The 27,279-nt window shown below is 36.9% G+C and overlaps 3 protein-coding genes across 6 annotated transcripts in view; 1 reads left to right on the top strand and 2 right to left on the bottom strand.

Moving 5' to 3' along the window:
- LOC143898551 (telomerase-binding protein EST1A) overlaps positions 1-13,243 on the bottom strand; it is an 87,139-nt gene extending 73,896 nt beyond the window's left edge. The window contains exons 1-17 of one of the 3 annotated variants that reach the window (XM_077408124.1): positions 13,138-13,243; positions 12,657-13,001; positions 11,264-11,723; positions 10,836-11,121; positions 10,447-10,725; positions 10,080-10,333; positions 9,791-9,988; positions 9,577-9,712; positions 9,324-9,496; positions 9,004-9,228; positions 8,575-8,916; positions 8,332-8,499; positions 7,708-8,232; positions 7,545-7,623; positions 7,351-7,461; positions 5,922-6,146; positions 5,515-5,576 (exon numbers count right to left, since the gene is read on the bottom strand). In XM_077408124.1, coding sequence (XP_077264250.1) covers positions 5,515-5,576; positions 5,922-6,146; positions 7,351-7,461; positions 7,545-7,623; positions 7,708-8,232; positions 8,332-8,499; positions 8,575-8,916; positions 9,004-9,228; positions 9,324-9,496; positions 9,577-9,712; positions 9,791-9,988; positions 10,080-10,333; positions 10,447-10,725; positions 10,836-11,121; positions 11,264-11,723; positions 12,657-12,705 — 3,572 coding nt within the window. In that variant the 5' untranslated portion in view covers positions 12,706-13,001; positions 13,138-13,243. Of the gene's footprint in view, positions 1-5,514; positions 5,577-5,921; positions 6,147-7,350; positions 7,462-7,544; positions 7,624-7,707; positions 8,233-8,331; positions 8,500-8,574; positions 8,917-9,003; positions 9,229-9,323; positions 9,497-9,576; positions 9,713-9,790; positions 9,989-10,079; positions 10,334-10,446; positions 10,726-10,835; positions 11,122-11,263; positions 11,724-12,656 lie in introns of all 3 variants that reach the window. The other 2 variants (XM_077408118.1, XM_077408131.1) reach the window with 2 other exon arrangements.
- Positions 13,244-13,369: 126 nt separating this feature from the next.
- LOC143898566 (eukaryotic translation initiation factor 2-alpha kinase 1) lies at positions 13,370-16,964 on the top strand. 2 transcript variants are annotated; one of them, XM_077408136.1, is made up of 9 exons: positions 13,370-13,662; positions 14,045-14,233; positions 14,317-14,482; positions 14,551-14,924; positions 15,018-15,313; positions 15,463-15,639; positions 15,717-15,872; positions 15,983-16,114; positions 16,221-16,964. In XM_077408136.1, the coding sequence occupies exons 1-9, from the start codon at positions 13,551-13,553 to the stop codon at positions 16,467-16,469; spliced, it is 1,851 nt and encodes a 616-aa protein (XP_077264262.1). In that variant the 5' UTR covers positions 13,370-13,550; the 3' UTR covers positions 16,470-16,964. The 2 variants fall into 2 exon arrangements, with proteins under 2 accessions (XP_077264262.1, XP_077264269.1); XM_077408143.1 differs by lacking the exon at positions 14,045-14,233.
- On the bottom strand, positions 16,907-19,134 carry LOC143898578 (divergent protein kinase domain 2A). Its single transcript, XM_077408156.1, has 4 exons — positions 18,290-19,134; positions 17,857-18,157; positions 17,653-17,783; positions 16,907-17,543 (listed from the first exon to the last, which is right to left on the bottom strand). The coding sequence occupies exons 1-4, from the start codon at positions 18,893-18,895 to the stop codon at positions 17,325-17,327; spliced, it is 1,257 nt and encodes a 418-aa protein (XP_077264282.1). The 5' UTR covers positions 18,896-19,134; the 3' UTR covers positions 16,907-17,324.
- Between the last annotated feature and the right edge of the window lie 8,145 nt (positions 19,135-27,279).

The raw sequence follows: 27,279 nt of genomic DNA, 5'->3' as shown, positions 1-27,279 counted from the left end.
TCCATCATTTTCAATTATATATAATTATTATAACGATCTTTAAGTATAATAATTATATTACTAAAAGCTTTTAAATTACTTAAAGCAATCTAAAATGTTGATTAAAAATCTTGCTTTCATCGCTTCTTTTTTTACATTTTTCTTCGCAAGGTAAAAACAGTTCAGTCAAGAAACCGTTTTAAAAACTAACTTTTGCCATATTTTTACATATATATTGTCGTTTATCCCAATCTTCAAATATCTCGCACGTCTCTTAAAAGTTGTTTTATCTCTGTTGTTTCACAGCTCGAACCGGCAGACTCGATGGTTCGAAGGTAAATGGCCACGAAGGAACTTTGCCCGACGAAATGTATCATATAATCTGATCGTCCTTGCCAGCAATGCAAAGACACATAAGCGACGGCATAATGAGCCATTAGCCCGAGAGTGTCGATGACAGAGCCTGATACTATACCCGCTATCTCTTCGTAAACCGAATGCGCCATGAACGTTACGCGTGTTCCCACTTCCCCCCAACGCTTTAACGCTCCGAGAGTGAACATCGTTTAATCATCGATTACCACGGATTCTCCACTCTCGCGCGAAACATATCGTAAAACGAGCAAACAAAAATTTGGAAGATATGCAAATGCATTGAGTATACGAGGCGCGATGCGAGAAACGAGATGGTTCAAAGATAATATTTTCGTTTCGTATAACGGTTGCGAAATCGCAAGAAAATTCTTCCTCCCCTTTATGACTTTCGTACTGGTCTGCACATTATAAACGAAAGAGTAGACTGGTATAATTCGAAAGACTTGAAAAATATTGGCATAAATTTCAAAATATATGTAATTAAATTTTATCGTTATTAAATTAATATTTTAGTTTGCAAATGTATTCATATTTTTAGTCAATTTTTTAATACCAGTAATCATCGAGACTTAAGTGAATAAAATTTACGCGATATTTACGAATAACAACGTAGATTGTATTTGGAAGATTTCGAAGAGATCTGCCACTGGAGGCACAAGGCAAAAATTAATTCTCGTTAGACAGATTCGAATTTATATATCGCAAAAAGACACGATATATAAATTGATTTGTGAAAAGCCTCGGTCGAGCTTCCGTGCACGTCGTCACGTAACTTATCGTGTCGACGAGCCGGAAATCGAACGAAATTTCTCCGGGGGACTCGAAAAAGGACGACCATCGGGGGAGGGCGATCGGAACAAACGGATGGAATCCCAGATGGTCGCGATGGACACGCGATGCGTACGGCGTACGTGCGGTCCGCAATGCACGCCGCCGAGGAAGATAGCCGGGTGTAAGAGTCGGGTTCTGGTCCGCGAGGCTGCGGTATCCGACGAGGAGGGTGCCCTTGAAGCGGGCGGGGTCGTCACTCGCAGGGCCGCGGGTAAACGACCATCGGAAACCCACGTGTGTTACCAGCCGGGGCTCGGAGCCTTACAGCCTCGTAGCTTTACTTACTCGCACTACTTAAGTTTCTGGGTGTGTATGCGCGTCTCACGCTGATCTCCCTCTCCCCCTCCACCCCACCCCCTTTCTCTACCTCCTCTCCCATCCCGTCACGGAAAGCACCACTGTGGACCACGGAGAAAACCTACCTTGCCCATCTATACCACTACCCACCGGTGGAAGCGCCGGCCGGCCGGCCGGCCGGCGACCACTTCTCTTGCCTTACGAGTGTTATGAAACGATTCCTGCCTTCTTCCTTCACGCTGCCAATTTATAGGTTTAATTACCGCCTCGTGGCGCGCGGTGCTCGCGATCCTCGTCGAGAGCAGAAACCCGAAGCTGGATCATACGGCGACGTTAAAAGCGATTTAATCCGTCGGACTGCTGTATTAATCGACGATAAGCGATTTGTCCGCTTTACAGGTATTGCTCGAGACTGTCGGCTATCAGAAACAAGCGTAACGTAGCGTTGGTAGAGCGCACTTGCGCTCTGAAGGTATGTTCGACTCTTTCGCCGCTGCCATACTCATCATATTTCTTGTTACTTGTGACGTACAGACATATATAATATGTGTATAATTAGAAAAGAACGTAATTAGAATTTGAGCATATAAAGTCGAAATATTAGCAGGAAGTACTATTTAATTAATGTGCATTCCTAACATAAATAGTATCCAGTAATCTAGTTTCTATTTTAATGTATTCCCCAAGCTTGTCGCCGTTTTCAATATATTCGTATTTTTTCAAGTTTAAAAAAGTAATTTTTAAATTTAAGGGAAAAAAGTGGAATTCAAGAAAAAGAAGTTATTAAAATGGCACAAAGAAATAATGTTAAATTATCATAAATCAGTTTGCTCAAATTTCGTTATCCATTACTAGTGATATGCTCGTCATAATGATCCATACAGAAATTGAAATCGGAAATTCCTGATCCATAGTCATGTTTATATTTTTATCAAGTTTCGTCCTTAAAATAATTTTGCGATCGGGGTGCGTTTTTGTACAAAATGGGGTTGAAAAATTGCTGTCTAAATGCGAAAAAGACTTATCAAAGCCAATAGCGACTATCTCGATTAATAAAAATTATGCATATTAAAAACGTAATTTCTTGGACCTAGTAGAAAAATCGTGAAAAAATCTCGGATTCTTTACTCAGCGGAAAAGGGCTCGTGAAAGGAAAGGGTTCGGTGGCGGGCGAAAGGCGCGGTACCACGGATGGAGAGGAAATGGTTCGCGACGGGCCGTGTTGCGCGTTGCGCGAGGGCAACCTTGGGCATAACTCGGTAGGGCCGGACGTGCACCGTGGTGCTCCTACAGCCGAGTAATGAGCCAAATCCATTACGGCAGCGGGAACAGCGGCCAGCAACACCGTAAGCCAACTATGCTACGCGAGTCCGACTCCGGTCTCCCATCTTTCCTCCCTCTCTTCCCCGGTCCCTCTAGAGAGAGTTTTACCCTCCCTCAGAGCCATCCGCTTACCATCCACCCATCCGCCATCCGCGATCTGTACGTGTGCCTATATGCCACGCACGTACCGTGTCGTTAACAAGCCCCTAACCAATGGCACCGGTTCGGTACCGATTCCAATTATAGACCGCGTTAGAGCGCGCGTTCCACGTAGCTCTAGTGGCGCATATATACATATACATAGAGAGAAAAAGATAGAGTATCGGAGAGTAACGTTCCATACCTTCTTTTCCTTCCGCTCCTCCTGCGCGCTCCACGTCCTCGTCTCTCAACCCTCCGACGTACTTGCTCCTTTTTCGAATTCGAAATCGCGGAACCAGATCGCCATTATGCTCTCCACTCCCCGACTCGAGGGGGGGGGTAAACCGAGAATTTACGAGAGACGAAAATTCGCGGGAGCAATTTCGTCGCCGGATGAGTTATCGTCGAGGGAACGCGGTACTCGACGGCGGTGGTCGCGGGGTATCCGCGCAAGGTGCAGTACTCGCAAGGTCACGACGCGCGACCGAGGACATTCCTCCCTCCGCCCACCCTCCCCCGCCGTCGCTGCGGTCGGTGGTGGCGCCACGCAATTGTCAATTAACATTTTTACCGACGCGCAAGAAAACACGAAGCTACATACCGTAAAGCCGCGTACGTACATGCCCGCGGTTGGTCCGTGCTCGACGGGGTTTCTCCGTGGGGTCATCGCGAAAACGATGCGCGCGGGTACAGGGCCGAGTAGGTACCGGCATTCGGCAACGATCGAATGGACGAATAATCGCGCGCGCATTCATTTGTATATATTTTTAAACAAAATATGCAACATTCTTTCTCTACAGCGCGCGTCAGGCGGTACTCCGACTTTTCTCGAGAAATCTCGTTGCGATCGACTACATAATGAGACTAATTTTAATTTTAATTTTAATTTTAATTTTCGAGACAAAAAACAAGATCTGATATTATTAGTACACCAATAACGTAAAAAGAATATTTAGGTGAATAATAAACGTTAATACTTCATAATTTTAAAAATAAGTTTCAAAAAAAAGTTCAAATCCAGAAAATTGCGCCGAATAAAAGAAGGAAATATGATAAATATTTAAAAAATACACCAATATCAAAAGAAATTCTTTTACGAATTAGTATTACACGGCAAAAAATATAAGACGTCGAGAGTAAAATATCGACAAAAAAATCGATAAAGAATTCACGATAGATGCATTACATTGAAAAAAAAAACTAAGAATATCTGAGGATCTTTTCAAGAAATATATGTACAGACATATATACATATCTCCGGACACATCCATCCTGATACTTAAGAAAACAACGTGGACTCGTTTTTCACTCGTTATATGTTGGCGAGACGCGATTAATACCATTATTAATGTGCGTATATCCCACCCCAATTTATTTTTCTCCTTGAAAACTGCTAATCGAGCTCTGCGCCGGCCGACCGGACGCGATCCGGAGACTCCACGGTGCGATATTTCTGGATTAGTAGTCGGTCTAGATTAAATTCCACGACGCTCTAACGGCGCGAATAATATCCCGTTCGGGCGAGATCGACGATAATTTATAAACTTGCCGAGGCACAGCCTCGAATTTTTTTAGCGATTCGCCATTTCTGGCTCGATCGCGATACCGGGGTTGTTCCGATTATTTATTACAGGAACGGAATTCATTTATTCGCGCGGTCGCCTTACTTTGTTCAGGATACGTTGCTAATAGTCGGAATATACTAATACATAGTCGGAATACTACAAATTCTGAATTTTCTATTGAAAGTGCCATAAGATTTAACGCGTTAGATTTAGAGCTCTTCGTTTATCCAATTCTTATCCAACGAGTAGAATTTCATCAGAATAGTCGAAATAATCTTTGTCGAAGTTTATTGAAGTTGTACATAAAATCAAAATTAAAAAAACAAAGTGTAAATGGATCCTCTGAGACATATATACTTGACGAATATTGTATATCAAAAACGCATTCGTTCATTTACTTTTTTATTATTATTAATATTAATTATTAATTATTAATTATTAATTATTAATTTAATATATATATAATAGCTAATTCATTTTATAATTTTTAAAAATTTTATTTTATATTATAGGTATATAAAATAAAGTTTCTTATTCATCTGCTTTACACAGATTTGACCCGACTTTTGCAAATTAAAAAAAAGCTGTATTTATAGTCGTAAAATACTGTTGTAACGTATGACTCTGTAAGAAAATGCGGACTAAGAAAACAGGGATATAAACATGTTATTCCAATGACACGAAACTGGCAACCGAAAGATATATACGCGAGTTTGATCAATCTTCAGCAGATGCGAGTAGAATATGAAATGGCGATTTGTTCCGCTCGATAGAATTTGCAGTGTACGCACCGTTGAGATATGTAACGGTGAGATACAGGATGGACATATTTATGTACGAACTGCATTCGCTAGATGCAAATATCGGGCAGTTGGACAGCAACATCAAGCTACTTGCTTGATAGCCATAAACAAATCTTCAGATAACCAAAGTAGTACAACCGCCAGCGAACCTTTTTTCTCTTATCGAAAAACATGCAAGAATATCAATGAAAAACACTCACCCTATCTTGGTGATGAGCTTTCCGTGAACATGAAGATACGAAGTCACAAATCGCTTGTTCACCTACAAAAAAAAATACAAAACTCTAAAGCGATAGATAAAACATTGTCTCTATCATCAGACGTATTAAAAATGTATCAATAATAATAATTTTATCAAAAATATATCAACAATATATCAATAGTAGTTATCAGGCATATTGCTCGAGATATACATATATTATACTACGTATCATTAATGTTTGTCAATTTTAATTTAAAAAAATAAAAGAAATCAAGAGCTCTTTAAAAGAATTTTGCATCTGCTTGGTAGATACGTAGCACTTTATCGTCTGAATACGAAAGATATACACTATAGAAGACGTGGCTTTTGAAAGCTATTAGGCAAATACGAAAGGGAAATAGATACCTCGACACTCGTTAATTGCGATAACTCCTCCAAGTCGCTTGCGTGGGACAATCTCGCTTCATTGGCCGCGCTTGTTGTACGTCGCACTCGCCTACCGTCGCCAGGATGAATCCACGTTTCTCTCCTCAGCCCGCCGCCGATGATGTTTGCACCTTCCTTTTCCTTCATCCTCGCCCGCTCCTTCGACTCCCTTTCCTCCTTCCGTTTACGTTCGATAGACTCGTACTAAGAATATTTCGTTTATTCATAAAGTACCTCTACCGTGTATACCTGATGCATTTACGATGCATCGTGTATCAGACGCGGTGCATGATATAAATCAGCATTTACAATTGTCGGTGTATGTTACAAATGTCGTTATATGCACATCGTTGCCATGTATGTACAAGTGTAGAAGTTACGAGTACTACATGGCGTTATGCACGGTGATCCGCGACCAAATCAGTCTCTAATTTACAGATTCTTCGACGGGAATTTAATTCGTGATCTAATCACCGAACTATATATATATTTTATCGTAATATATGAAATAAATAAAGTTAGCAGTTTTCAATAAATAATATTTTCTATCAAATTCTATTAAGTACCGTTGACAAATTTTATTATTGGAATAGAGACGACGATGGTAACGAAACTCCCATTGTACAGTCCGCTAGTCATACAAAGAGTGTCCATCGGACAATATTTGTATTCCTCATTTGTACAAATTCCCGTGTCTATGATAAGTGCATGCTAACGAAATGTGCAGAGCTCTAGCGAAGATAAGAAAAGTCTCTAACATGGATTTACAGCAAAGCATTTCTGGAAATTTAGGAACATCGGCTCTTACAAACAGGCAGTCTCAAAAATGCTGCATCAGGCATATCGTTAGCAAATATTGTGTTCTTGTGTGAATTTCTCCAAAAGATGAGTGGTTCCGCCCACCTTTGTATATATTACACTTAATTAACTATTCTGTACATGTTTCTTTTCTGTGTAGTGTTCTTAATCATTTATTAAAGCTAAATTCGCATGAGCAATTACTACAAAAAAAAATAGCTATGCAGAAGTGTATTTAACTAACGGCAGATATACGCAAGAACGATATTTACTGTTTTAATAGTTGCAAAAGGCATTAATTCGCCGCCGTTGCCATCAAGAGTTAATGGAATATAAAGATTCTAAGTACACAGATGGATTGAAACATCAAGGCTCCAAAAAACACGTAAAATAGAAAATTTAATATGACAAGCAGCAAAATAATTAACAGGTAAATAAAGCCTTGATAAAGCCTAAATAAATAAATGATGAATAAACGTCTAGAGAATTCACACCAAGTATCAAAATTTACTTACATAATGTAGATACTGGCGGCAAAAGAAAATCAAAATATTATTAACGTTAGTACAGATACAAACGGTTTAACGATACGTTTCATAAGTTCCCTTACCTTTTTTCTGTTTTCGTCGAAGAGCCCTATCAGGCTTTCTCTGGCAGAATGGAAAGGATTGGACGCCATAAGAGATCTCATGTAATAATACACGGCATCTAATTTCCGTCTCTGAAAACGCGAAAAAATAATGAAAAAAATATATATGCATTAAATTACATTCACTACAATAAATGTACGTAGTAAATGCGTACCGCATAATGCGCCAGTAAGGCAAGTTGATTATAAGGTCTGCCATTTTTTGGATTAATTTGTTGTGCTTTCAAGTACCACCTGTACAGAAAAAAAATTAAATCCAATATGTCGAGTCTTTAGAATTATTGCTGTAATTCATAATTATGTATTATAAACACTTACTGCCTAGATTTTCCATAATTGCTCGTTTCGTTCGCTTGCTCCCTATACCTCGCCAAGTCTCCCAAAAATAAAAATATCTTTTGCGCACTGACTAAGGCCAGTCCTAAGAGTCCGAGACCCTTAGGTAGACTCGTCAACGCAAAAAACGTGTCTAATTTGAACTGATACGTAGTCTCGAGAGTAGTCAGTAAACTTTCCAGATAAACGGTACCCTCGTCAATGATATTTAACATTATCTGCTTGTAACGTTCCCGTCCTTCCGAGTTTTCTTTAGGCATCGCTTTTCGCAGCATTTCGATCAGATTGTAAAACAAAATTTTCCAAAAGTGTTGCTCAACGTTTTCCGCCTGGCAGAATTTGATATCAGTCTCAAGCAAGATCTTTAAGCTCTGTTGAAGGAAGTGTCGTATATACGAGACTCTATCCAAACGCGAGGTAAAGCCACCGGAACTTATTATCCATTGTAGTTCCAGATCGGCACGTTCTATGTCCAATAAAAGGCAGTGATTTTTTGCTGAGTGAAAACTAAAAAAAAAATTAAATAGTAATGTAATATAAACGCATATATAACAAAATCCTAGAATGATATAACAATGCGTGACGTAAGAATAATTGAATATATACCTAGCTGAAAATGGGTCGTACCACGAAGGTCTCACGTTTCCGATTTGATCGTTCATGTACGGCGATGGCATACCGTCCACGTGAGCGCCATGGAAAGAGTAATGTGACGATGCGATACCTACATTAGATTGGAATACTGGAACGCTTGAGACTGGCATGTCATTATCCCTTAAAGAGAATAAATCGTTTTATTATCTCGTATAATTAATACATCGCAAGAACGAGAAGAGAAGTTAGTGTTACCTCTGTATAGCTGCTCTGCTTCCGGGAGAAGTGATAACGATAGGTTTATATGGATTATTCGGATCAAAAAGCGTTCTCTGTTGTTGCTGTCCGGTTCTTTGCTGAGAAGTTGTAGCTGTCTGATTGGCAGACGACTGGCTAGTCTCATTAGGCAAGATCAAGACGCCCGGTTGAGCGTTACTGTATCCCGTCGGAGATGATCGGTGTCCTATCGAGTTCGAATTCACGCTCGAAAGAGGAGCAGTGTGAGAGAAAACTTTAGGAGTTTGTCTCCCGTCATCCGACTCGCAAGTCGATATTTTTCTGCCAGTTCTCCAATCTTCGTCTAGGTACCTATCAGTTCTGAAATAAGATATTTTTATACATAATTTGAGATATTTATACCTAAAAATTGCGCATACATAATCCAAGTTTTAAAGAAATAAATACCTGCGTCTATGAAGATCATCGAAATTTCTATAGCTGACGCCATAATTTCTGTCTTTACTCGATTCTCGACTATGCTGAATAATATTACGCCTCCTGTGATCGTACCGCCTACCGCTATTATTGTTATTATTCTTTTGATTATTATTATAATTATCGTTCTCTCTGTTTTGTTGATTTTTCTGACGTTCGCGGCTGTTACCTCGTCCTTTGTCTCTGCTACTGCCACTTGAATAATTCAAAATAATCTCATTAAACGAAGAATCTTTCGATATTTGTAATCATCTTTTAAATAGATAAAAAACCTATAAAGTTCTACTTACCGATCAGCATCACGCTGTTTATCGCGTTTTTTTTTTTTACGTCGCCTGTTACTCTCACCTACGGCCTGACTTCGCGGCACACTTGTGCTTTCCCGTATGCTTAATACGGACGAACTACGGCTCAAATGTTCTTGTTCTAACTTCTCATTCAATTCAACTTCTTCACACCAGTCCTAATTGAAATATAATTCCATATATTTATATATTGCCCAGGAAATATTTTAAATATTAGTTCATCAATTTATATACTTACAAATGTTTCAGATGCGGTATAAGATGATTTGTTACATGATTCGCTTTTCACAGAGCAAGGATTTGTGTTTCGTTGATTATTCTGCTTGTCCAGACTTGAACTGTGCTCGTATGTATTACTGGTGATTGTTCTTTGCCTTAATTATACCAACGTTACGTTATTAAACGCATATAAAAACATGGAAAAAGAAATGATTGTATGAATATTTAGTTACATGTTACTGGTGCGATTGTCTGTTGGTGATGTTGCGCCTCTGCGATGATTCTCAGGTGATCTGTGGCCTCTGTTCGAATTTGATTGCGAAGTTGCGGGCGACGCGGATGACGGCGGTGGCATCATTACGCTATCGGCACGACTTAAGCTTTCCATGCTGGTGTACATAGTGCTATTGCTACCACGGCGATCATAAGACCTGTTATTCGCAAATTTTGTAATGTTCCAATAAAAATTTTCACATATTACTTAAACAGAAAAATCAATATAAATATAATATGTCGTTCTACCGATTCATATATTCCTGGCTAGGAGTATGGGATCTGGAACTCGGAGCAGAGTACTGTTCAGGTGTAACAGGCCTGAACGTGCTGCTTGCTGTACCATCTAATTCCTCGGGTCTCAGTCTACCTCTACCTCTGCTTCTCGTCGGTACGGTATTAGCCCAATTAGATTGCGGTGGCAACGATCCAGATGGTGGCAGATTTTGCATGGTTTGCGAATGCTGCATCGGTGGTGAGTAATTATAACTGGACATACCCTGCTAATACATATTAGAATCCACATGTTACTTCAATTAGAAATCACCATATTGGATATAAATTAATGCTCGTAAAATATAAAAATAAGATAAAACAGCACTGAACGAATTTTTACCTGAAATGTAATGCTGCTACCGTTCCAGGTGTCCTCTGAGGACGTTCCTGGATTGTCGCTAGGTAACGCGTACCCATTATCAAGAAGATATTTCTTTTGAAATCGTGGTGGCAGTTGTTCTAACTTTATATTTTTCGACAAACCGTCTTTCGCGTTGCCGCGTCGGCCTGAGGGTGGCTTGCCTTGAAACTTATCCGAATGCCCAGCGGGCTCAACACTACGAGTGTCTCGCGTACGATTAAAATCGTTCTGGTTGGTCATAGATAAAGGTTCCGAGCCCTAATAACACGTAAAATAAATTTTTTTTTTCTACATTGAGCTATACAGACTTCTACATATAATTTTATAATCTATCATTATAGTACTTTAATATTTCAAATCAAACAGACCTGTCTGACTTCACGTAGATTATCCTTTCGATTCGCACAGTTTCTAGCGGATACCGGTGATTCGGCGCGCCAATACCAACGCTCCTCATTCTCGTTCGCATGACGATGTCGACGGTTACCCGAATACCGTTTACCGGTGTCATCTCTACCTCTGCCTTCGCTTTCATTGTCTCGCGTGCTGTAACTGCTCGCTCGACTACAATCGCTTTTATGATTACGATTGGAATGCGAATCGCGATCATTACTCTCTTCTCTCTCTCGTTCCCACGCGGAATGGCTGGGAGATCTAACAGAATTCATTAACTCATATCAAGATAATGTAATAAACACTACTTCCGTATTGTTTTTCCATATTAAGCATTACTTTATCATCAGGGTAGTTTTATGCATCTTAGATCAATGAGAAGAAAAAGAGGAAATTTTTTTACCTATTGGTTCCGTCCTGTTCAGCCAATGCTTCCTTCACTTTTTTCGGTACATACAGCAACTGCTCAGGCTTCCTATTTTTCTTTTTTGGATCGTTTCTACCTGCTCCTCCGCCAGAGCTGTTACCAGTGCTCCGTGCCGGTTCGCTATTGCCGCTATTTCTATAGTTAATATGGGTATTGTCCAGTTTTTCAGCTACATTGTCGATTTGTGACAGAGGTGGACTGTCCTGCGCCTGATTAGCTCTATTGACTTGCGACTGTCTCGAACGATACTGGACGGAGGTCATTCTGGATTTTTCTTGCGAGCCATTTTCATTGTCGTATTCGTCGGCAGTGCTGTTAGATCTGCCTGACTTACGTAAAGGGCCACTTCCCGGCCTATATAAAGCCTGAGATGCTCTATTTCCTCCGCCGCGTATCCCTGCCAACCTGTCCTTCTCCAATTTAGAAGTCATTGACTCTGAAAATTGTTATTACAATGCTACTCATATAGGAAAATTCAAGTTTTTCAATTTATTTATTTCTTATACTCATAAAAATGGTTTATTCAAATATTTTACATGTTTAATTATAATTTCATTAATCACACATATAAATTGTTATTAAATTATTTCATAAAAATTATACAGCAATTTTTTCAATACTTGTATAGTACAGTAATAAAAATAAGCTGCAAAACAAAGGCTGACTTGAACCGACAGAATCAATTACAAAATCAAATATCTCATGCACGTATATACTTCTACGTCAAATACACAATAACAAATAAAGCAACTGTGATGCTTCAACATAATTTAATCCGTAACATATCTCAAGAATTACTCAATATCACGCGCAATATTGTATATACAGCGTAAAGAATGTCGTCATTGTCGTCGCAAGAGTGGACAAAAATCCCGCAAACTTATATACACCCGATACGTCCTACTCGTAGCTCAAAAAGGACGCGTTAGTCCTCGATGAACGTAGCGAATTCGGAGAAACCGCGGAGCGTGATTTATCAACTTTTAACGAAAATATATGGAATCGTTTGTACCGACACTCTCAACGACGCCGGAATTTACCAAGCGGAACGTCCCCTCCTCGGACGGAAACCGATCGCGGATCGCGCAGCGCCGACGCCGCTCGGTCGAACGAAGATGACGAAGACCGTCGCGATCGTGGGATTCAATCGTCGCGTCGCCCAAACCGCCGTAAAGTAACGCGACATCGCGGTATGCCCGCGGTGTTTGTAGGTTATCTCGCGCGGTGAGGTTAATTTCGCACACGTTACACGCGATCCGGATAAGGATCGCGAATTCGGCCCGAAGTTGGACGCGCGAGGGTGCCGGCGACGGCGCGACGCCGCTCGGTCGCTTCGCTCGCGAAATAATTGACATTTTCGCCGAGATACCTTGTGAAAATCCTCCCCACTTTCTGCGTCCTTTGTCGCGGTTCGCCATATTGAAATGCAATCGCACGAAGTCGGGATTTTTCTATCGCAGCGACGTCCGCGAATGCGACGAGGCGACGATGTGATGCGAACATGCGAGATGCGAGCTTTGCTTTGCGAGCAAATGCGAATGCGAAGAACGAGAGACGTCGTTGTCGTCGACTATTTTCAACGGCACGTGAACGCTACCGCACCCCGCACCATCTGCGTGCACCATCTCCCGAAAACTTTTTCGCAGCGCCGCTCGCCGGCGGTAGCTGAACGTCGATAACGTCGGTACCGACCGCAGATAAATTTTATCTGCGCCTACGAAATAAAAATCAAAAAATCGAATTTAACGCATCAATTCTCTTGCGTTTCTTTTTGCACACACGTTTTATGCGATTATGCGACGTCTGATTTCCTAAGGAAGAGTTTAGGAAGATCGAATTAATAAACGCACGTTTGACTTGTCGAACTGCGGTATCCCTAGTGCGCGTGACGAGAGGAGTCTCGAATATTCCAGAAACGCTCGAACCCTCAAATCTATACCCTTATTTCGGCACAATGTCGAAATTCGCGGAATCGCGCGTCGCCTCGCTTCGATCCTCGCGGATCCCGGGGTCTCCTCGTCTGGTTGGACCTTGCCTGAACCTGAACCTGAACGCGGTGACCGGGACGGGATTTCCGGAATGGTAGGCAGAGTGCGCGGAGCATGTGTTGTACGAGCAACGAGCAAGTCTGCACGTCAGTCGATCGCGTCGGTTCACAGCGTTTAGAGTTCGGCAGGTGGGACCTCGGACTCCTCGTCCTCGGAGTTGTCAGTAGTGTCAGACTGTCAGTCAGTCACGCCGGTCCGCTCGCGCATGGCACGGCATGGAGCGCGCCAAAAGGGAATCGGAATGCGATGCCGGAGCGGCAAGGATGAGCGCGGAGCAGACGGACCATCCTTGGAACGATCTGACCACCATAACCACGTTCGACCAGGGTAATCTGGCGCCCTATTTCGAATATGCGACGCGTACAGTTTTCTTCCGAAATGTGGGATTGAGTGACCTTTACGTTAGAATTTGTCACCCGAAATAATCATTCTTTTTTTACGAAATATAAAAATTAGATTTTTTTACAGAGAGAGAGAGCGAAAATTTTGAATCTGTAGTATTTATTTTGTTTTTAAGTGACTGATTTATTTAAAAGGAAGGGAGAAAAGATATCCTGCAAAAATGTCTATTTAGAATAATTTCTTTCAATTTTTTTTTTTTTTATATTATATTTTATCATGCATATATATACCTCATATGTTGCATCATTTTTTAAAATTGGGATACGCAATGTCTGGTATTTGAAAATCTTGATTTGTTTGGGAACAGGTGACAACATGAGATCGACGTTTTGCTTGAATAATATCGATGAAAATCAAAACAGCGGGAAAATTATGCCAGCAGGAAAGTCACGAAAGCCGCAATTGACTCAAGCCACTGTCTTAATCGAATCTCTCCTACAACAATTATGCGCTATATTAGAAGGGGATAAAGTTCGCAGAGAGAAATTATATTATGGCAATTGATCTTTTTTCTTTAAACATTATTGACGCGCGTAGAAATATTTCTGCGGGGAGCTAATGATAAAGTTTATTTTACAGCAATCTGTAAGAAACTACACGACTTGCAATTAATTAATGACACCTACGATACAATGGAATTTGAAACGCTAAAAGGAAAGTACCAACGTGCTTTCTGTCAGATGCTCTCAGTCGCTCGCGGTGAGCCTGAAAGCGACAGTGTTATGTTTATACCAAAGTATTTACGGTATTTTATATAATATGTCCTTCCAGATCTCTTGTGACATTGTAACGTCACATTGGCGTTGTTTACAGGTTCCTAATACCGAAATTGCGATACGACGAGGAATTTCAGGAAATAAATTTTATCGCTCGCGGTGGTTTCGGTGAAGTTTATAAAGCGCGACATCGTCTCGACGGCATCGAATATGCGATTAAAAAAATTACCATGCCCGCTGATCGTATAGAGATTATACAGAAGCAATTGAATGAAGTAAGGGCATTGGCTAAATTAAATCATACTAATATTGTTTCCTATAATGCGGCTTGGATTGAATCATCGTCCTACAATTCGAGTAGTGTGCCACCCCCAGATCGTAAATCGTACAGATCGCATACGTCGAAACGCCATCGAAAGGAGTCCAAGTCGTACAAATCGTTGATCGAAGATTTATTCAATAGCAAAAAAGGTCTGAATCTTAATTTAACCCTAAGATATATCACGATTAACAAAATATATTATACTCGATACTGAAATATCTCTGTAATTGACATGTATACAGATGTTAAAACGAAAAAGCGAAGTAAGATATATGGGAATATTGGTGATAGTGATACCAATCGTGACGCTATTAGTAACAGATTTGAAGAACTCGACTCGTCGGCTGACATCACAGAAGAGAGAATAATTGAGGGCAGTAACAAGGAAGAATCTACTGAGGAGTCCAGTTCAGATGTAGTGTCTTTCCGAAATAGCAAGAGCAATGAAAATCTAGATCAAACAATTATAGATACGGATACTAGTGGTGATTATTCGGTCGAAGAATTCTCTAGCCGAGACGTATGCACGTACGATAAAGTAAGTGGATAATATAAATATAATATAGATATTAATTGACATAAACCGACATAAACGCATTTTTTGTTTTGAAACACAGATTGTGGATATTGAAAGTATATTGCTAAACACATAAATTTTAATATTTGGCAAATGTTTTGGGTCAACAGAGTCGACCGTATGTGACTTTATACATTCAAATGGCCTTGTGTGAACAGACGCTCGAACAATGGCTGCGCGGTAGAATAAATGTAACGCCTGAACCATTAGCTAGAGCGATATTCCAACAGATTCTTTGTGGAGTCGATTATATGCATTCTCAGAAAATCGTGCATCACGATATAAAGGTAACGATGCTCATATCTTGATCAACGTCACAGTGAAATCTCTTTTGAAATGTAATAGAATATGTTTACGTTTTTAGCCAAGCAATATATTTATTTCGACATCTGGACGGCTTCAGATTCAATTAGGTGATTTCGGTTTAGCATGTCCATTACAAATAGGAAATCATCATTCTGTGGTTGGTACTCATATGTATGCAGCACCGGAACAACTTAAGGGAAATTGTGATCCAAAGGTAATTAAGAGATAAGAAAGAAAATTTTGATGAAAAAAAAATTATACCTACATATATAACATTTATATACTTTGATATACCCTCTATTTTGATACTCTTTTTATTCGCAGAGTGATGTCTACAGCATAGGAATCGTCCTCGTTGAGCTTTTAATTTCAATAAAAACCCAAATGGAATTAAGCACTGTAATTAATTGCTTAAAGTCTGGTAACGTACCAGAAGATCTCAAGCGACACAAGTGGGTGAGTTTAAAATATATTGAATTATTTATTATATTTTATATTATATATATCAACATTTTTATATTGTTTTTTACTAAATCTGAATTGTGTATGTGCTTTTACTTAGGCACAAATCGTCAAACAATTGGTACAAGAGAATCCCGTCAAACGACCATCGACAAGTCAGCTCCTGCAGAACTTTAATAACGACAAGGATGTGATAATAAATGGATTGAAAGATACTATTGTGAATTTAAAAAATGATAATCGCATTAAAGATGACACAATTCAAAAGTTAGTGTTAGAGATTGTGTTATTAAAGGAAAAAGTTCAAGCATTGTCAATGCAACAAACTGTGGACAATACAACAAACTAGACTGTTATATTAAGGAGCTTAAACTCATGAAAAACCTTGATATGACATTAATAAGACTGCCGAGCAATTTTTCTCTCGAGTTAATTTTAGGAAAGTAATGATTCACGCACATAGCAAAGTAAAATTAGTTTTTAAATATTTGGAAATTTATATTTTAATTCAACTTTCTTTTTATAGACATGAACGATAACTCATAATATATAAATTATATATTTTTTATTACATAAAACTTATATAAAATTTTTACATTACTACGAGCACATGTTCATAACTGATCGGAAACCTTAGACAATTGTGTTTAATTTTTCAACTAACAATAACTATCTGACACATGCAAAAAAAAGCTGTAAAATATTTGTAATTAAGTAGATAATTAAATATGTCTAATATGGCGCATGCAAAATTGTCTTGCAATGCCAAGTATTTTTTACCATTACTATGTAAGTAGTTATGCATGTATAAGCATATTTTTATTATATTAAAATGTACATAGAATATTTTGTCTCATTTTATTTCTAGCTTTGCATAATCTGTAAGCACAGATGGATCAATTATCGCTTACAAATCAATAGATGTCAAAGTAGCCAGCCAGGTGATACATACAAGTGTAGTTTTATTACCGTCTTCAATTTAATTATGATGATTATATACTACTATTTTTATATACAATTTTAACATTATTGATAAAATAGTTTACAATATAATATTAAATTATAGATTAGTGTTAAGTACAAAAAATGTACATAAGATATTCTTTGAAAAAGATTATTTAAAAAAGAGTAAGATATACATCTGAAATATTCAACATAATATAATAATACTAAAAGATTTTTCAAGCTATTATTATAACTTAAGCTACTTTACGTTGTATTCGCGTTGAGGTAATTCTCTTAAAATGACATCCAGTAGCGTCTTAAGTCGTTGCCCAACAAATATTCTGGAAGTGGTAAAATCAGGAACGGCACATTGTTGCAACAAATACTCAATATCTGGATATTGCTGTTCAATATTAGTAGGTGCATCGTGAAGAAATCCACCGGGAAATGGATTTTCATTTCCTGAACTTACTAAAAGCTGCAATCACAGACTTTTGAATATGCGGCGTACAAGTTAACGTGCGGTGTATGAAAAGACACTTGATATATCTGACTCTTTAATTATATATAAATAAAATAGCAAGTACCTGACAAATTGCATAATAATTGTGATCGCTTAGACGATGGCTACAAATATCCTTAGAAGAAAATGCAAAACAGTTGGGACAATCGAAATGCATCGTGTTCTTGTGTATTTTCTGCCATTCCTTTGGCTCATCTACAAATTAATTATCACACAAATGCAGTACAACACGTATTTCATCAATAACTTTGTAACAAGAAAATTTTACCTTCTTGAGAAATATTTTTGTCAACAATAATAATATTCTCCAAATCAATAAATTTGGCTACATTTTCATTATCAACAGCAATATTATCAGCCGATATATCCGTTAAATAAAAACTGAATCTTTTGTTTTTGAAGGTGAACATATAAGCGGCATTTAAGAGGCTCGAAGCTATTTTTACTCTATCAATCCAAGATTTGTCATGACAATCCGAAAGTGGCAAACCGATATATTCTTCAATGATAATCCGGCCACAAGCTCCAAAATATTTTGGCACAGGCCATCCATCTTCAGCGGATAATATCTGAAAGGAACGGAGATATAAAACACAAGGTATATAATTATATTAATTTTTTCATTCAAGAATATATCATCCAACGACTCTTGTAATTTAATAAAATAAACTATATAGTTTTTATGAACATTCGTAATTTACCTGAAGGATTAACGGCTCTGGATTTATGGAAACCAATGTCCAGAGATTAATTAGATATTGCGTGGGATTGATGTGTTTATTGTTAAGATGGACATTATAAAACAGATCGTCTAAATGCCCTAATGTCGGACAAAGTCTCAGGCGACTTGTATCATCTTGGGAAAAATCGGAAGTAATTGTTTTTCTGATAAGATCGTAAAAATCTGGCGCATATCTGTCTAATGGAACAAGAATCGAGCAGGGATATCCCAAATGGAGTTGGTCGCATAATGTAACGTCAAGCGCTTTTAGTTCAGAAGAGTGTGCCAGCTTCTTCAGCACCACTTTGCTTTGATCATACGTTCCAAAGAATACATTTTTGACGCTGAACAAGTGAGAGATTATCGCATTAACATCATTCCATAAGAGATCTATTTTGTGAATGTTGTGACACGCAGAAACCCCATAACACGCCGGACACTTGTGCAACTCCGTCAACTGTGTCACAGAAGGATATAAACTTTGTAAAATAACGTTTATTCTTAAGGCAAGAACGCAAATGCCAATTAACAGTATCATCTTCCATTTTTTAAATCTAAAGATGTTACGTATATAACATAGAATCATGAATCAATTATCATATCCCTCCTCTATCTTTCAATGCAGAATCATATTTTATAAAAAAAATCTCTTTTTCATTATAAACTTCACAAAGGTGATTACAAGTCAATCCTTCAATCCTTTTCGAGAATTATTACAGAGCAAAATGACTCAAACTTGTAATTGTTTACTGCCTTTAAATCTTCTCAGATTTTAATCTGTATAACATTAAAAAATTTTTTTTTTAAATATGTGTTTTCACAGGTTATATACTTCTCGTATCCGGCGCTTTAAATTGCTTTAAACTTTAAATATGTAACTTTAAATGCGAGTTTCGGAACGCACTGACTACAGAGTCACAGACTGAGCAATGGACAATGATTCGCATCGACTTCGGTCGAACTGCAATTAATTTTATCGATGTTTAATTAGTCAAATAATATTTGCACCATTTTGTTAACATGGACAGAATAATCAACTTTTTACCGTTTAACTTCAACACATAAAAAGAAAGATTAGTAGAATGACACAGTTATAGTTGAAATATTTGCAGCAATTCTGTCAGTTATGTCCATTTCTATACGAATGGTATAATCTTGGTCGGCAGGAGACCCAGGCAAACTCAGATGCACTCAGGTGCCCTTTATGCACTAAGTGCACGTTAAACTGCACTTTACTCCGTATTTTATTTATTATAAATTTTTAAAAGCAAAAATGCAAAATTGGGTTTTTTATCTCCCTGTATTATTGTATAAAGTGTATATAAAAAAAATTTCACGAATCTATGTAACTTTTATTTTATGAGAAATATGATGGATATTACGAATTAGCCTCATGGGACTAACCAATCGGAATGATTCCGAGATTCCGTCCTGCATGGGGAGGCACCCTTTAGACACGGGATTCGTACGTGCGTTCGGTGTGGCGCGAGAATTACTTTCCAACAATATTAGTTTTATTTTTAAGAAATATTTGTATTTCGTTTGTATCTTTAGAAATATATGTGCCTTTTCTCAAAACCTTGTACTACAATTTATTTACTCATAAGCAAAATATTTTTTATATAATTTACAATAAAAAAATACAATATTTTACAATTACATGACTGCTTTTTAATTTATATATACACATGAGGAGCGGTCGCGGAGGAACGAGGAAGGAAGGAGGAGGCTCAGAGAAGCGTCGGGCGTCGGCGAGGCAACCAACGAGATGAGCAATTTATTTATATTTTATTATTTACTTGTGGACTTATTAAACGGTTTCCCCGTGAAAACTAATACGTGATTGCAATGAGTACTCCACGCGTCGGTTACAGTAATATTATGTATATATATATAATTATATATATATATATATATATATATATATATATATATATATATATATATAACATATAAAAAATATTATATATATATATATATATATATATATATATATATTTCTTATATATATATAAGAATTGCATTTATTATTTTTATTTATATCATAAATGCTAAACTACGGATATATGTATATCATATGGCATTTATATCAGTGAGTGTTTTATTAGAAACATTTAAAAAATGTTTCTAATAATATTTATTACGGTTTCTTAATGTATATTGTTATACGGTATAAGAATCGTTTATTATTTATTACCAATTCTAAACCATTGATACGTATATCGTACCATACCACTTACCAGTGAGCGTTTTTATTGAGTACATATATTCTTGGCGTCATTTACGTTATTTATCTCTTGCGGATCCTGATTCGTTCGGTAGTCCGATTCATCTGTCCATCAAAACGGACTTATATATGGATCGTTATTAATGCATGATATGAAAGAAGGTCCGGTCGGAACTTCAGTTCACTCTATTAGGGCTGCGTTTCAGAGCCACGCTTTAGCGCAATAAACGTGCTCTGTCTTTGTTCAACTTTCTGTAAGTATAATAACGAAGATAGAGCGACAAAGATAGCTCGAGCGTTAAAAGCGTAGTTCTGGAATGCGAGATTGGATATTATCCACCCTCCTGCCTACTGATTTAGTTATAGAATCCGAACATTTATTAAATTATGTATTGGATCCATCTATTGATGAGATCATCAATAGATGGATCCATATACATAATTTAATCTTCTTGTAGGAGATTGAAGAAGTTTCCTCCTCTTCTCGGTTATAAATTATAAACGTATATCATCGACGGCCGCTATGTATTACGGTCACCGTTCAAAACCGAGTTGGGTTTGACAACGTTGGCAACATTTCGGAGCCATTAGCTTGACAGTTCTAATTGTGTTTGCAATAAAGGTATAATGTTTGTGGAAAGAAGGTTAAACCAAGAAAGATTGTCCGGAGATATAAGAGGAGAGAAAAGATGTATTAAAATATGTAGTATAACGGCACTCTCTCCAATTCCTTTCAAATTGAATACAATTATAATTAGTATAATACCTGTATATAGGTGCCTATATATAAAAACTTTTTTACATTCTGTTTAATATTTATTTTTAATTACTTAATTTTTTTATTTAATTTAATTATTTAATTTTTAATAAGTCCAATTATTAATATTTATTTTCATAAAGAAACTTATTTTTTATTTTGATAAATGTAGATACAAATATCTTATTGTATTATAATAATATTTAATATTAATAATTTAATTAATTGCTTAATTTAACTTTTTGTTTAATAAATGAGCGGATGTAGTACTGAAAATGTACCTATTATATAATATTTTAATTTTCAAAATTGTTAAATTACAAGCAAAAGTTTTGTTGTAAATTTTACAGTTGTAAAGTAACTGTAATACTTTATTCGCGTGCATAAAGATACCCTCTGGCAGAGAGGGTATCGGGACTCGAAGAGGAGATATCTCCTGAAAAGGTAGGTTTGTGATACGAGTCAAAGATTATAAAATTATTCATTCGGATTGAAGTCACTTCAAAAAAATTGAGTCTATTATTAGTTTCCTCCTCCATTGTAAATTATAATCTAAAATGATAATTGAATTAAAAATGTAGAACGGTATTAAACTTATAGAGAAGGGACTATCAGTGACAGTTGTCACTATATCGTCAATATATCTACGGTAAAAAGGAGAAGAAAATCCAATAGTCCCGATCGCCCTTATAGTCTCCAAATCCTCAAGGGTAATGTCGGCGGCGATGGTCGGAAAAAGAGGCGAACCCATTGAAGAACCAAACGTCTATCTGTAGCAAACTCCATTGAAAATGAAATAAGTGGAGTCTAGCACAAATTTAACCGCCTGTATAAATTTGTCACAAGGTATGGCGCAGTTCGTACTGCTGTTAAAGTCCTGTTAAAGGAGAAGTCCTGTAAAACGTTCCTTCTCCTTTAATAAGTCGTATATACAATATGTATATAGATTATCTGTTGCACGCGCTGCTACGAGCTCCAATGGTATTAAAGGAGAAGTCGTGGAAAACACAATTTCTCCGTGTTATTAAAGGAGAGCGAAACTGGAAAACGTTCTTCTTTAAAATAGATATTTTATATTTAGACAATATATTGCATATTAAGTAGACTAGGCTAAATAAATGCAAGATACATATTAATATTAATATGAAAGTAGGATACCTTTATATGTAATATCTGTATAATATAATATTAATTTTATAATTTACAACAAATACAACCTAATATTAAGTATGAGATTATACGACCGTGTAAGATATACAATCAAACAGGGAAAAACGCAGTAATCGGTCAGGACTGGATCTTGCTTGTTCTTACTTCTTAAGTGACTTTTTTACGTACAAAAATTTTTGGTTGAAACTGCGTTATGTCCGAAAGTAACGACGCGTGGTCTGCCAAGGCAAAAGAATTGTATGTAAAAAGTCATTTAAGAAGTAATATATTATTCGGACGAGCAAGATCCATCAGTCCTGACCGATTACGGCGTTTTTCCCTGTTTAACCTAATATTATTATGGTAGAACCGCATAATTAAAGCCGCGTATAACGATAATCGTGAAAAGCTCAAATCATATATAACGATAGGGCGCACAGCCGCAACAAGGTGTTTGCGTTAAATTATTTTATAATATATATTTTCCACCGTTCCCCCAGATTGTGTACATCACTACTACCTCACTAAAAAAGCAGAAAATTATAAACAGCTTCTACGAAAATCGCGCCAACGGACGCGTAGCTCTCGGAATAATCCGAATAATAAAGTAAATAATACCAGCTTACCATTTAACACATCCATATTATGTTAAATTAACGCAAAAATTTGGGTGGGCCATTTGGGTGGGACATGTGATTCATGTTATATTTAACACAAATTTTCCAACTGTGTAAATGTATAGCAGTACATTGCAGCTATCGGTAGAAACAAGGCAGTTAAGCAAAAGGATATGATTTAATGAAAACAAGAGAGACACTTGGAATGAAGCTTGTGAAGTTATCCATGAAAATTTTCCTTAATTAATAATCTTGAGCGCGAAAGCGCTCACGAAAGGAAGTAAAGGAAGCTAAGACGCTAATTATCTGACGGAAGCGCATCGCTTATTATACCAGACTTTATCCTTTCTATAATATTTGCATCGTATTTACAGAATATTATAATAAAATGAAAATAGGGTGAAGAGAATTTCAACGCCAATGTAATCTCTTGGCAATGTCTTACTAATTAAAATATTTTTATCAAATCGTGTAAACACAAATTTCTTAAAAAATTAAGCAAGTTTTTGTTGTAGGGGTGTTTATAAAAACATTAAATTAATATATTTTCGGTTTTTTATTTATTAAAAATAATATACCTGAACACTTCTCACAGCTTCTGTCCACAGCAGAAATTTTCTTGAATATATCCAATAAAATAACTTTGAAATGTGTAAAATTGTTATTTTGAGATTTGATTGCACTTTGTTTTATTAAAACTTAGAAAAAAAGATTAATCGAGTTGCTGATTAAAATTAATTAAAAGATATAATCCAAAACATTAAAAACCGATGATTGACTTTATTTATGTATGCAGTCGAAGTACATTTTGCGCAATAAAGTGGCAAAATGCATATTAAAATTGCGTCGAAAATTCATTACTCCCGGTGAAATGTTCAAATGTTTTATTTACGATGCAACTAATTATTTAACAGTTACGGGTTTATTTTATTCCGGTGCTTTTATTACGAGTGAACACGAGAAATGCATTATATAGCGGAAATAAATTTAATTTTGCTCGACAGCATAAAATAAGTCGCGGGCGGAACTAAAAAAACCGTGTATTCAAATGTGATGAACGTTTTGGCTCTTCTTCTTTAAAAAGCCATCTTCTTATCTCAATAAATGCTGAAGATGGCTCGAAAGAAGAGCCGAAACGTTCATCACATTTGAATACACGGTTTTTTTTAGTTTCATTTGCGCACCACGTTCCGCGCCCGATTTGCATTCGCCGTTTTAAATTGTTGGCACTTTCACGAGTCTAATTATATTTCTGAAATAAATTTTATATTTCTCGTATTTCATCTGCAGCAAATTTGCGTACGTAGTATAATTAATATTGTATTAATATTGAACTATTTTTTTTCCAACTTTTGCCGTCTCTTTCCTTCCTAATTTATATTATTTTTTCTTGTCGAAGGTCGGAGAACGCTCTTGAGAACGCTCGTAATACCGTCTCATGGACACGAGGAAATATTTGACGTGTTGAACAAATCCGACGTTCCCTTGTCAAAAGATTAAAATTTAATGAGGTACCTTATGTATGGCAAATCTATATAGCATCTTCCCTCGTTCGCGCCGAGGCTTAAAGACGAGGTCTAACAAAGAAAAACCTACTAGCCAAGACGCAATAATACTAAAGTTATCGATGGCCACGTGGCGGCGGCGCAAAGGATGTTATATATATATATATATATATATCACATATTATTTTTCCTGAATACGAGGCACCCTTTGAGAGTATTTAGCCAAGAACCAGGCATTTATTTCATCAGTTCTTGTTTTTCTAGTAAACTCTATTTTGCTAGAAAAAAAAGAATTGACGAAATAAATAAATATAATAAAATAATAAAAATTAGAACAAGAACTGACTTCATCCTATTTATTTCATTTCAAAGAATAAATCTGTATAACGATCAATGATGCTCGGCTTTTATGAAATTCATCTCATTGTTAGTATTAGGATCTCCGAGGGTGTGAAACGTGCTTCTGCGGGGCGCAGAACATATCATATGATTGTATTATGCGAACGTATTATTACTTTAGCTCCTTGAAATGTGCGACCAAGTATCGCAAACAATTTTTAATTGAAGGATTATTCTTAAAGTGTGTCAAAGTTTGTTCTTTGAAATTTGTGTACGACAGAAATAAAGATGGTTATTTTCTTATATAGTCCATATATATATAATCCTGGCGCTATTAAAGAAAGAAATTCACGAAAGCTTCTTTGATAGCTTTGCAAGTAAAGATTTTTATTTTTAAACTCATGTAACACCCGCAAATTTTGTGTATGTGCAATGCGCACACACATATACTTCACTATTACATTTATACATCCCTAATTTATTTAATGACAAAATAATTCAATGCTGTCACTTGTTTTTGCTGCTAAAAGCTCTCGGCGCAAAGAGTAAGGAAGTTACGATATTTTCCGTTCCATGATATTTTCCGATATTTTCCACTCGGGCGGTTAAAATTGTCAGAGTTAGATGAGAGAGCAAGAATAGAAAAGAATATACGATACAAACAAGAATAACAAGAGAAAAAAGATCAAAAGGAAAGGAAGAGCGCTCGCGCGCAAGAGAGAGAGAGAGAGAGAGAGAGAGAGAGAGAGAGAGAGAGCGTGTGCGTCGCTTCTTTTATCAATTTATTATACAAATTTCTATAGCAAATTTATAAAAAATAAAATAATTTGTTTAAAAATTGCAATTATATAAATGGCAAAAAACAGATTACATGTGAGTTTGTATGTGCGTGCGTGTATGTGCGCAAAATATAAATTGATTAACGAAAACAACTGATTGGGAGAAATTTTATTATCTTCTATCTATCCATATATATATAATAGAATATCTGTAAGGGGTAGCAGGCACATTAACTTAAAAAGTCTATGCTCTTCCCATAGACAACTACTTATATGTTGCTTGCTCCGGAGTGGGCACGCCAAAATATTTATATGCTTTGCTCCGTAAAGGAAAACCAGCCTCTGAAAATCTCAATCCATCAATCCTTATTCCGAAGTTACGGATCCAATTTGCCGACTTCCCTTACCTACATTAGTCTATCGACATCGACCAGAAAACCAAAAATATTGTATATCGCAAAGCATTAGAATAATAAATAAATGATCCGCGATATTTGACCGCGACATTTGATCCATGACATTCGAAATATTCGATAAAGTTATTTTTGACGTTTTTGGCGTTTTGTCACGGATTTAATTGGGTTTTTTTCTCCGGATCAACGTCGCGGATCAAAAGTTGCGGATCATTTGTCTTTGGATCACCTGTTACGTAACCGCACTGAAAGGATATATCGTACAGGTTCATATATTTACGATTCTCTTCTCTCTTTTCAGTTTGACATTTAGAGAATAACTGAACAAAAAAAAATTTATTTTACATACTTGTACGGTTTTAATGTAGACGGTCTAGGCCCGATGAAATATGATTTATATCAAAATATTGTAGTGTTTTACGCGATTATTTACTTCCTAATCTTAAAATGTATTATAATTGTATACTTCAATTTATATCTTTTACGTACAGGATAATATAACGTTTAATATAATTAAAAGATTTATTTAATTAGGGGAACTGTGCATAATATCGCATCCCATTTTTAAGAAGCATTTGACGACATTGAAAAAAAGTATTCCTTACATATTTTTATTCAAAATAAATATTATGACATACGATGGAAATAGAAACAACTCAAAATAATAAAGGCACATAAGATTGGTAAAGATATCCTTTTTTTAACAATTAAGAAAGCCCATGGGGTTTCACGGACTATAGGGTGTGGGATGGATGTAATTAGCATCCCGCGTGGCCGATTTACTCTCGGAAAAATATTGAGAGATGGATAGGAGGCTGAGGGAGCGTCTATTATACCGCACACTATAACTGGGTACTCACACAGAGACGCTCTGTGTGCGTCGAGCCGCCCCTGCCCATGCGCGGCCGGCTCGAGGTGCGATATATAGCTATAGCACGAAATTGTTATTCCCGTTTTCAATCGTCGCGCCGAGAAAACGGAATGGATTGCCAGTGCCAACTCGTCGCGTCGGATTATTATATCTTTATTATAATTTTTATAATTTTAGTAACAATTTCTGGTGTTTCTTTCGTGGGCTACATGTGGTGGAATGGCTACTACATTGATGAATATAACGATGACGATTATGACTATTTAAATACGAGAGCGCGGAGCACGCGGGACTCGGAAGGTAAGGGGCAATT

Source organism: Temnothorax americanus, unplaced genomic scaffold (genome assembly GCF_048541705.1).
Source record: "Temnothorax americanus isolate GAGA-0224 unplaced genomic scaffold, ASM4854170v1 Scaffold1, whole genome shotgun sequence".
Taxonomy (NCBI): Eukaryota; Metazoa; Arthropoda; class Insecta; order Hymenoptera; family Formicidae; genus Temnothorax; species Temnothorax americanus.
The sequence above is the reverse complement of the archived record's forward strand: the minus strand, read 5'-3'. Positions and strand labels throughout refer to the sequence as shown.

Coding starts and splice junctions, on each gene's coding strand:
- LOC143898566 (XM_077408136.1), top strand. CDS start 13,551: ATGGAGCGCGCCAAAAGGGAATCGGAATGCGATGCCGGAGCGGCAAGG. Junction 15,314..15,462: donor ACGTATGCACGTACGATAAA/GTAAGTGGATAA, acceptor TTGGGTCAACAG/AGTCGACCGTATGTGACTTT. Junction 15,640..15,716: donor TCGTGCATCACGATATAAAG/GTAACGATGCTC, acceptor TTACGTTTTTAG/CCAAGCAATATATTTATTTC.
- LOC143898578 (XM_077408156.1), bottom strand. CDS start 18,895: ATGATTCTATGTTATATACGTAACATCTTTAGATTTAAAAAATGGAAG. Junction 17,784..17,856: donor CAAAAATATTTCTCAAGAAG/GTAAAATTTTCT, acceptor ATTAATTTGTAG/ATGAGCCAAAGGAATGGCAG. Junction 17,544..17,652: donor ATTATTATGCAATTTGTCAG/GTACTTGCTATT, acceptor CTGTGATTGCAG/CTTTTAGTAAGTTCAGGAAA.